The following is a 10975-nucleotide window of genomic DNA, read 5'->3' as shown; positions in this document are numbered from 1 at the left end:
CACATAGACCAAAATAAGAATTACACAACAATAAAATCTAGCCAACAAGGCATCTGTTGTATGGCCCTACACTAAAAACATATGCAATAAATGCAACATTAGAAAGCCAGCTTTGATTTTGACGAAGCCCTACACATACACAACAAGATCTGTGAGGATATATCCACAGTTTGCTAATAAAAGTAACAGAATAACTTTGCAATGGATAATAATACACTGTACTACACTTTGGTGATATTTATTCATGAATTATACATCTTTACAAACTGATTGATGTAAGAATTGTTAAATGGTAAATAATCCCAGTGCTACAGGAACTTCTTCACCAATTTTGTGTTTGTTGATCATCAGACAAAATGATACTTTAATATATGCCAAACCTTATACAATCCCAAAGTAACAAATATATTTATTTATTTATTTATACACAAAAATAATAATTTTCTGCGATACCTTTTTGCCAAGGATTTAGGCTAAAAAAATAATAAAAAAAATAATGAGAAAACTATACCTAAACCAGTGTTAACTTTCTTGAAATTCAATAATCTTTTGATGTAACAAATTAAAATTTGCTCTGTGTTTCATCAAGAATTGGCCTTCAAAGTGAAACACTGGGATTTCATACTTATACAAATTAAACCATTTTTCATTGCCTGGTGCGGTTATATCCACCTCAACAAGTTTAAACTGGTCTCTCAGTGGTTCTAAAACCTGCAAGGATAAATTATTACTTGAAATACAGCAAGATTAAAATAATGTCTAAATTCAAGCTTCAAATCTTCAGGAAAAATTCCTGTACTGAACTACTACAGTTATCACCTTGAAATATTCAAAGAAAACTTTGGAAAAAAGCGAGTGTGATACCTACATGACCGTATACACATATATTGGGTACTTTTATTCCTTGCTTGCGTGAACACAGGCAAAGGAATTAAAATAATATATCTGTGTGTATAGCCCATTTATTTTGCTTAGTAACCATTGACCATGGTTACATTTATGCATGCATTGAGTGTGTGAGTGTGTGTGTGTGAGTGAGTGAGTGAGTGAGTGAGTGAGTGAGTGAGTGAGTGAGTGAGTGAGTGTGTGTGAGAGTGAGAGTGAGAGTGAGAGTGTGAGTGTGAGTGTGAGTGTGTGTCACACATTTGTGTGACATATATATATACTGTATATAAGCTCACTTACCTCAAGTGCAACTTCACAAAGTGGGCAAGGGTTCTTCGTAAAGAGGGTCACAGTTGGCTTACTTGAGGTTTTGGGATGGTGCCTGTTTGAGATTTAACATGGGTTCAAGTCTCTTTTGAATATACTAAGACTGAATCCTATGCACATACAGGCAAGCATGCACTCACTAACTAACTCACTCACTCACACGCATGCACGCACGCACGCACGCACGCACGCACGCACGCACGCACGCACGCACGCACGCACGCACGCACGCACGCACGCACCCACCCACCCACACCCCCACACACACACACACACACACCACAGCATGCACACGCACACGCCACAACACAACATACACACACACATATGCTCACAACACTCACACACACACACACACACACACACACACACACACACACACACACACACACACACACACACACACACACACACACACACACACACACACACATTCTCACACCACAAAACACACACACATGCACACACCACAACACACACACACACATATGCTCACACCACAACACACACACACACATATGCTCACACCACAACACACACTAACACATATGCTCACACCACAACACACACTAACACATTTGCGCATACTATAAGACACAAACATGCACACACCACAACACACAGACATGCACACAACCACTTATGTAATTGCATTAATTTACATTTCCGCAATTTATGATCAGCAGATAAAACCTTATTAAGAAGAATTCCTCACAGATGAAAAGGTTAGTAACCACTGCTCTAATGGATTATGACCAGAAATTCTGAATTACAAAATAATGAAGGGCATTGGCACCATGGCTGTTTTTATGGCTGGGCAACCATTCTGTCAGCCCTCTTACTGCCTCTCTTTCTCTGTTTTTCACACAGTCATCCACACACTCATTCACTATATAAATGAGAAAAGACATTTTCTTAACAATGAAATATGGACCCAGGTTTTTTCATAATTGTACAGAGACGTATAAAAATGAGAAAAGAAAACTCATATACATCATTGCAAATATTTGAACAAACAAGTTCCTCAAATCAGAAATTAATATTGGGATAAACAATCAGGTTAATAAAGCTCACCTTATAGAAAATAATTTTTATTACATCTATCCTTAAATTCAAAATTTAATTTCCCTGACTATTACACAATTACCTTCCATAGATTAATATTTCACATTACAAATCTATACATATCTAATTTAATGATTAATTTACAACTACAGTTTTACAATTATTTCAGACCTCATCATTGCAAACTAATTGTCAAACATCAGCTGCCTAATCCTTTTAAGCTAAAGTTAAAAAAGATGCCCCATGTGTAGTTAAAGAGTATTCCGTGAAGGTCCATGACACACTTACAGCTTTTCAATCATGATAGCAGAAGCTCCTCCTCCACCATTACAAATTGAAGCAACACCTTTCTGGCCTGGCTTCAAAGCATGTGCCAGGTGAACAACGATACGAGCTCCAGACATGCTGGAAAAGAAATGCAAAATTAGGGATTGGAATAGTTATATCCCTAAATTGTTCTCTAGTATGAATAGAACTTAACAAAACGAAAAAAATTACAAATAAAAATGATCTACAAAGAGAGAATGTCAGAATAAAAATTATCAGGAATTTATACAGAGAAAATTACAATCTAAAAATCAAGAAACTGTTTCATAGGGAATCAGTTTCATGAGTAATAATAAAAAATAAAAGAATTATCATTGCTCAAAATATAAGCCATATCTTAAAATCAAAATGTTTGTTACAAATACAGGTCTTTGAATGAATACAAATATATATTTCTTACAAATATTTAGAGCCAAAAATAAATATGGACAAGTGCCTAGCCCTAATAGAGTATCTACTATATAATAGGAAAAAATAAGTACTGAACAAAAAGCTTCTCAGGAGAAAAAAAGAAAAGAAAAGAAAAAAAAAAAAATTGCCAACTTACCCAATGGGATGACCTAATGAGACTGCCCCTCCATGGATATTGACTTTAGATGGGTCAAGGTCACACAATTTGATGTTGGCCAAAACTACCACAGAGAAAGCTTCATTGACTTCCCACATTGCAACATCATCTGATTTCACACCAGTCATTTCCAGCAGCTAAAAAGAATTAGAAGTCATTTTTAGATGAAGGTCCTCTCCCTCTCACTAGAGGTGTAAATATATAAAAGTATGTTGCGTAAGCTCTTTCACTTGTAATTATTTTGATTATGATTAACCCAAATCCTCCGGGTGGCATGAAGAGATGACGGCACCTTACTGGCCAATGTTCCGGCCGTCATGATAGGTGACGGCACCCTTGCTGCCGGGCGTCATGAGTGATGACGGTCTCAATTTCACGTTTTTATTTTTTCTGGACACTCCATTCCCACAAAACTGATGGAGATTGTTCTTGAGTTCCCTTTCCCCCCATGCCCCCATCCTCCCTCCCTGTTCCCCCCAGTCCCCCCCATCCCCACATTTCGCCCCCCCCCCTCTTCCCCCCATCTTGTGCTGGAAATAATACAAATGAGGTACGCTAAAAAGGTGATGGTGACGAGGTGATATATACAAACTTATCTGATGACGCAAATCATTCTCAGCCACACCAAAATTGATTATTTCGCGTTTTACATTTGTTCGCGAATTTTTATAAAAGAAAACATCGAATCTACGGACTTCCCTACTCACCTTTCAATAACGTTTTACATCTCTATTCATTTTTGGAGAATACATGCTAATGAGGCTCTATATTGTTACATAATCATAATCATATAAATGTATAAAGACTATTATGTAAGACAAATACATGAACAATGTTACTAAGTCATTTTTGCTATCTTCACAAACGAAGTCAGCTACGGAGGTGACGGAGATTCGTTCTTGAGGAGATCCCTCATTCCTCCTCCCCCATTACCCCATAACAAGCATTCTTCTGGAAACGAGGTCGTATGCAATTATACAAACGAGGCCGGCTAAAAATCTGACGGTGACGAGGTTTCCTATGACCTTACCTTTTGACTAAGATCACTGTTAGCCAGACCTCTGTTCCTTGAACATGCCTCGTATTATCACAGTTTCTCGTGCTCGTGCTTCTCGCTTTTCTGCCGGCCGACCATCTGGCCGCAGAAGCGATTTACTAGCGCCCACTGCCACGAGGGGAGCACACGCCCATGAAGGCTTCATGTCTTTCACGGACGTGGGTGAGCCTCAGCCATCGACATCCCGCGAACCCGTCGTCGCTCCAGTGCCTGCCGTTCCCCTGCTCGGAGACTCCGACTGGGAGGACGAGGAAGAAGTGGACGAGGATCAGGTAGACGATCCCGACTACTTCGACGACGGGGCGATGCAGATAGTGACTGCACCTATGATGAGTTGGACCAGGACGAAGTCACTCTTGACTACGTCTCTGCCCACGACACCTCCATCGACTCCGATGAGCCCTTGTCGGAGTACGCCCGCCGCCATGCCGCCCGCAACGCCCCTGGGTCCAAGGGTTGGAAAGGTTGGTTCAAGGAGGAGAACGTGCCGCGTCGCCAGGGCTTTTGCGGTACTCCAGGCCTGAAGGAGGAACTGGGACTTGAGGAGGACTCAACGCCCAGGGAGATCCTGGACTGTTTCTTCCCCCCTGACCTTTGGCAGACATTGGAGACCCAGACGAACTTGTACGCTGAGCAGCACCCGCAACACCAATCGTCGCATATGAAGGCCTGGGAAGATAGCACTGCAGAGGAGCTGCAGAAGTACATAGGTCTTCGTCTTCTAATGGGTGTACAGCCCCGACCTTCTTACAGGCATTATTGGTGTGATAATCCTCTTTTGAACAGCTCTGTTTTCCGTCAGACTATGACGAGGGATCGGTATGACCTGTTGACAGCAAACCTCCACTTCAGTGACAACGAAGATCCAGCAGCAGCAGACGACAGGTTGTGGAAACTGAGGCCTGTAATGGACACGCTGCAAAGGACCTTCAAGGAAGTCTTCACTCCGGAGGAGAAGATAGCTGTCGACGAGTCACTGTGGGCTTACAGGGGACGTCATCATGCTGTCCAGTACAACCCGTCCAAGAGAGCAAGGTTTGGCATGAAAGTCTACAAATTATGTTCCAGTGACGGTAAGGCAGCAGGATATACTTCGGCTTTCCGAGTTTACATGGGGCAAGACAGAAGTGACGTCCCCGCAAGCATGAAGGCAGTCGTAGACCTTATGCATGAAGCAGGTCTCTTCGAAAAGGGGTACCAGTTGTACCTTGACAACTGGTACTCCTCGCCCACCCTCTTCCACTACCTACAGTCCCGGAAGACAGAGACCGTCGGCACGGTAAGACTAAATAGGAAGTTCATGCCAAAGGATTTATCTGTGAAGAAGAAGGGCGAAGTCGACATCAGGACCTCGAGGGCAGGGATGTTGGCGATGTCATGGTTCGACAAGAAACAAGTCAACATCCTGTCGACCATCCACAGGGGAGATGAGATGGTCGACCTCCCACCCAATAGAAGAGGGGAGGTCCGAAGAAAACCTCTGAGTATTGTCGACTACAACAAAGGGATGAAAGGAGTGGACATAAGCGACCAGCTAGCTCAGTCATATCCAGCAGCTAGAAAAACGAATAAGTGGTATGTGAAATTGTTTTACAACCTGCTGGATATGGCTATAATAAATGCGCATGCAGTGCATAAGTGGTTGGGCGGAAAAATGACACAACTGGAATTCCGCGTCCAGCTTATAGCTGAGTTGCTGCAGCGGCCGACGGGGTTGAAGGTGAGGAGGACAAGGAGCGTGACACCTCAGCGAGCGGCAACACCATCGCGATCTCCCCGGTCACCTTCCCAGCCCCGCTCCAACAATATGACCCACACTATCGAAGAAAATGATGGTGGGAAGTATCGCCGCTGCAAATACTGCCGACAGACGAAAGGAAAAAGGACCATGTCTCGCTTCGTCTGTCGGCTATGCGATGTCGCATTATGTCCCCCTTGTTTTACCCCTTACCATGCAAATTGAAATGAAAAATAAAAATCTGATGTAAAAATTTGTTTATGTCAACCAAACCTCGCATCCTCATCAATGAACATGATATAAAACCATAATACAAAAGCTGTGCCCCTATAATATCTGATATGGACAGTATGGAGAAAGGATAATATAATAAAAGAGTAAAAAAGATGAGAAATTCAATACATTTTCCAATATAAGGTCGCAAAAAGCGATTTATTCTCGATTTTACACATACAGTTTTCATCAATCTTAGTAAAACCAAGTAGCATTGGAGTAATCCCGCGCTATGTGTGCGTAGCGCGTACCCCACCCCGCGGGATAAATCCCCGGAATATGAGTTTAGGCCTACGCGGTAGCCTCCCGGAAATGCCCGTAGAGCCAGGGATCGCCGACCCGGAGGATTTGGGTTAAAATAGCTACATTGATTAATCCACTAACATCTTACCAAATATTTCATTGTCAATAAAGAGACACCTTTAACTGGATTTCTGCTCATTAAAGATTACAGTCAGAACATAACACAAACCTTTGGTGTTGCAAGGGCTGGGGCAATAGGGAAGTCAATAGGATCAGTGGCAGCATCACAGAATCCCACAACTCGGGCAAGAGGCTTCACACCATGTTGAGCTGCAGCTTTGGCAGTCATTAGTAGACATGCAGCTGCTCCATCATTTAGAGTGGATGCATTTCCTGCAGTGACTGTGCCTCCTTCACGCTAGAAGATGAACTCCTCTGATCATTTGCTTCAAATTATTATTATATTTCATAACATGTAACATGTGTAATTCATCAACATTCAGTTAAAACCTATTGTTTCTTGAATTAAAGAAGTCAAACCTACTGTACATATTACAGAAATAAGTTTCACAGCCTTAACGATATCACCCAAAGAGTACCTACACCATATCCAAAACACAGAAGAAATTTACCTGGAAAACAGTAGCGAGTTTCTTAAACTTATCGAAGTTGACCTTTTTATACTCTTCATCTTCTTTGAAAACAACATCAGGTTTCCCTCGTTTGCCTGGGATAGTGACCTCCACCAACTCATCTCTGATGGCTCCACTCGCCCATGCTTCAGCAGATCGTTTGTAGCTCAGAATACCTGCAGCATTGTTATCACATTGAAATATACCCATGTCCAAGATATCTGATCGTGCAGATTACACTGATATTGAGATTCATTATTCTTATCATAAGCATAAGATCAATGGTAATAACAAGATAACAAGAGCAACAATGATACAAAAACAAACATTAATGAAAATTAGTCTCATTCCATTTATCAATGAAAACCGGATAAAGATTATTGATCAAAGTTTTAAAACAATAAATTCAGATTAATACATTACAAAATATATAAATACCCAAAAATGGAAACATCTACATGAAAAAGACAAATGAACAGACCATACTCATCCTGTTCATCGCGTGTAATGTTTAGCTTCTTAGCCGTGTTCTCCCCACAGTTGCCCATGTGGAATTTGTTATAGACATCTGTTAGGCCATCATACACAATGCCATCCTGGAAGATATGTGGCCAGATATGTTGTTTATATCAGATTGTATTCCCTTTTGTAAAGTATATTTGCTTTTAGGGTTATTCAAGAAAGTAATCATACTGTCTTGTAATACTGTAAAAACGTATATTAAGTGAATATCTCTTTTAACAAATGTATGAGAAAAACAAGGAAATGAAGAGAAGAATAAAGATACAGAGCTTGGGTACAAAATACATATGTACATTAAAACAAACAAATATAAAAATGATGAGAAAACCAAAATAAAATCATAAATTCAAGAGCAAAAAGAACAAGAATGAAGTAATTAATCAACAGAATGGATTTCTCATTATCTTCCTTAACAACTACACAAACATACAGACACAGACTTACATGAAGCTTGACTCCTCCATAGGGTGAATCCCCTCGCATCATGTAATATGGGACATTTGACATGCTCTCCATACCACCTGCCACCATGACTTCCTGTGACCCACACATGAGAGACTGTGATGCCATCATTATGGACTTCATTCCTGAGGCACACACCTGAGGAGAGAGAGAATGGATATACAAGTAGAGAAAATGTAATTTCCTTATACTTATCTTTAATCGTGTGGTACTATTCAGAATCAAAACATCCATTTAAAATTCACAGATTCTTTCAAGCTTGATTTATATATCTAACTAGGAGGATACTAATTACATTAGCTGTACCATTTATGGTTCACAGAAACAAGTGAAAAATTCAGGGAAATGGCTGAAAAGTTTTAAAGCGCTTTTAAAATCCACTCCATTTAAGGAAATACATATAAAAATGTCTGCCACCCCATTTTTGTCTTTTAAATCAAATGTATGCTATAATGTAATAAGTATATAGATCATCACCTTACAACTGAGTTTAACCTCTTATAACTGGGCATGCCTATAGCTGTCATGAAAAAACAACTCATCATGACAGGTACAGCTATAGGCGTCACAACTCACTGAAGTGAGTCAAGCGGGAAGTTCCACAGTACATAGCAGACTCCCTGGCCAAAGGGCTAGATAGTTGCCAGAAGTCACTGGAATGAGTGACACCCAGGGATTTCTGGCACTGCCATTGTAGGTATAATGGAATGGAATGCAATTCCACTGCCAAATACAAAGTCAAAGACATCATTCAGAAAAGAATGATGAAATAATAATATTTTTACTCCTACTTCATCCATCTTTGGTAGACTTTTAATACACTGAATCCTCTCACCTTGTTGACAGTGGTACAGGGAGTGCCCTTGTCGAGCCCTGCAAAGAGCGCAGCTTGTCGAGTGGGTGCCTGCTTTGCCCCAGCTTGGCATACATTGCCCATGTACACCTACAGAGGAGTGGAAAAAAATGATTAACATAATCATGTCACATTTTATATCATAGTCCCTAAGTAAAAATGCATATCGATTCAGGAGAAAAAGTACACCTTCCACATTTGTAACCTTTTCTTGTGCTGAGTGCTGGTATTACAATGCAGTATGAAAGGACACAAATCTGTGCTCAAGAAACAATTTCTAACTATAGAAACATGAGGCAAGATGTAATCTTTCCAAACAAGAGATCAGCAAGAATAGAATGAATTTCTAAAGACAGATTGAATATGATAAATGAAAGCAAAAACTGAAGAGTCTCATAATAAGCAAGCTAAACAGAAAGTATTTGGGGAATAGGCACAAGTTTAAAACTATGCAGTTTATGAATACTTTGTGATTGTATTTTTATATATAATATGCTATTATTGGAATGTTATTTGAGCTTCAGACTAAATTATAATTATATATATGTGTTATTTATCTTACACATCATATCTATTATCCAGATTCTTTCCAAAGAACAATTTACTTTACCAATTTTCTAATCAAAAATGCTTAACTTCATTGGATGGGAACAAGTGAAATGATCTGATTAGGTGAACAAGTGTACAAAAAGACAATCACTTCATCTTTTGAAATAGCAGCACAACCTATCAAGCACTCTCTCTCCCATCTCCACTTCTCTTAAAAGCAATCCTGATGATTTATGTCCTTCACTATCCAAGACACCATCACAATCATCCCCTCCAGGGAATGAACACTTGCACCCTAGTCTTTATTAACCATTCATCTGATGAAGAGACACTGATGATAATAATCCAGAAGACATCACCAGGAAAGCACCTTCAGTACAGTAGTCCAAGTTGGACTATGTTTCCCAGCTGGACATGTCTCAACTCATATATGCTATTTTTGTCCCATAGGGGTGTTCTTGGACTCACAACATCCATTGCTAGGAAATGCAAGAGTGCCCCTCAGCAGTATGGTTTTCCAGCCTATCCTGAAGTTAGTGCAGACATGGATAATACTTCATCACAATTGGACTTTTATCTATCATTCATTACAGGCAATCTCAAAGAAACCTCAATACCCCAGACTAACATGTACATGACCTTGCATTCTTAGTTTCCTGTGACTGCACAAGTTCTATATATATATCTAGATATTATTTTCTCTGTGTATGCTTACATAGTTTTTCTTCTGAATATATTTGACTCTCACTTTCATAATGGGCATTTTACATCTTTTTAAATACATAGTCACAGTCCCATACATCTTCCAAGCGCATGCAGAAATGGGTTACATCCAATGAGGTAGTACTGCATGCGTATCTTGCACTCCAGCTAAAAGGGATTACAAACTTTCACCAGCAACAGTACTGTCAATAGAGGAAGTACTGATGACCTGTATTCCCTAGTACAGTGCCACATGAGCACTTTGAGTAGTTGTCTGCAAATCTTCACTACACCAACAATAATATTGATCATACAGAAGACCACTTACAACCCAAACAAGAGAGTATAAAAGGTATGTAAATTCATGGTCTAAGAACAAGTTACAGCTTTACTGTCAAAATCAATGCATTAGCTTGGAAAAGGTTATGAGCTGTACTCCCAACCTTTCCTACTTCCTCCATTCCAGGTGTACTGGCACCATCAGCACTGCAATTTGTTTCATGCAAATAGGCATTTTCCCATTCCTTACCTCCTGCACAGCCTTGGGATCCACTCCTGCTCGCTCTACGGCAGCTTTAATAGCAACTGTTCCAAGCGCTGGTGCCCCAAGCGATGATAGTGCTGATCTACAAGCAAATATATTTACGTTGAAGCTAATTTATGAGAACATTTGGCAATAACCTTTTTAGTACAGCTAAGAAATTATGAGTTTAGAGAAAAAGGAGTTTAGAGGAAAAAATGTCTTGAGTCATACATAGTGTTTCAATTAGTT

General features: G+C 40.0%; 1 protein-coding gene across 1 annotated transcript in view; it reads right to left on the bottom strand.

The window, feature by feature from the left end:
- Positions 1–222: 222 nt before the first annotated feature.
- Positions 223–10975, bottom strand: part of LOC125026514 (acetyl-CoA acetyltransferase, mitochondrial-like) — a 13119-nt gene continuing 2366 nt past the window's right edge. Inside the window, exons 3-12 of the mRNA XM_047615002.1 lie at positions 10733–10829; positions 8935–9042; positions 8082–8237; positions 7597–7711; positions 7116–7291; positions 6713–6901; positions 3152–3309; positions 2566–2682; positions 1186–1267; positions 223–711 (exon numbers count right to left, since the gene is read on the bottom strand). Coding sequence (XP_047470958.1) covers positions 523–711; positions 1186–1267; positions 2566–2682; positions 3152–3309; positions 6713–6901; positions 7116–7291; positions 7597–7711; positions 8082–8237; positions 8935–9042; positions 10733–10829 — 1387 coding nt within the window. The 3' untranslated portion in view covers positions 223–522. The remainder of the gene's footprint in view (positions 712–1185; positions 1268–2565; positions 2683–3151; positions 3310–6712; positions 6902–7115; positions 7292–7596; positions 7712–8081; positions 8238–8934; positions 9043–10732; positions 10830–10975) is intronic.

Source organism: Penaeus chinensis, chromosome 6, assembly GCF_019202785.1.
Source record: "Penaeus chinensis breed Huanghai No. 1 chromosome 6, ASM1920278v2, whole genome shotgun sequence".
In the NCBI taxonomy this organism is placed as follows: Eukaryota; Metazoa; Arthropoda; class Malacostraca; order Decapoda; family Penaeidae; genus Penaeus; species Penaeus chinensis.
Note: the sequence above shows the minus strand (reverse complement) of the source record. Positions and strands in the feature narration are given on the sequence as shown.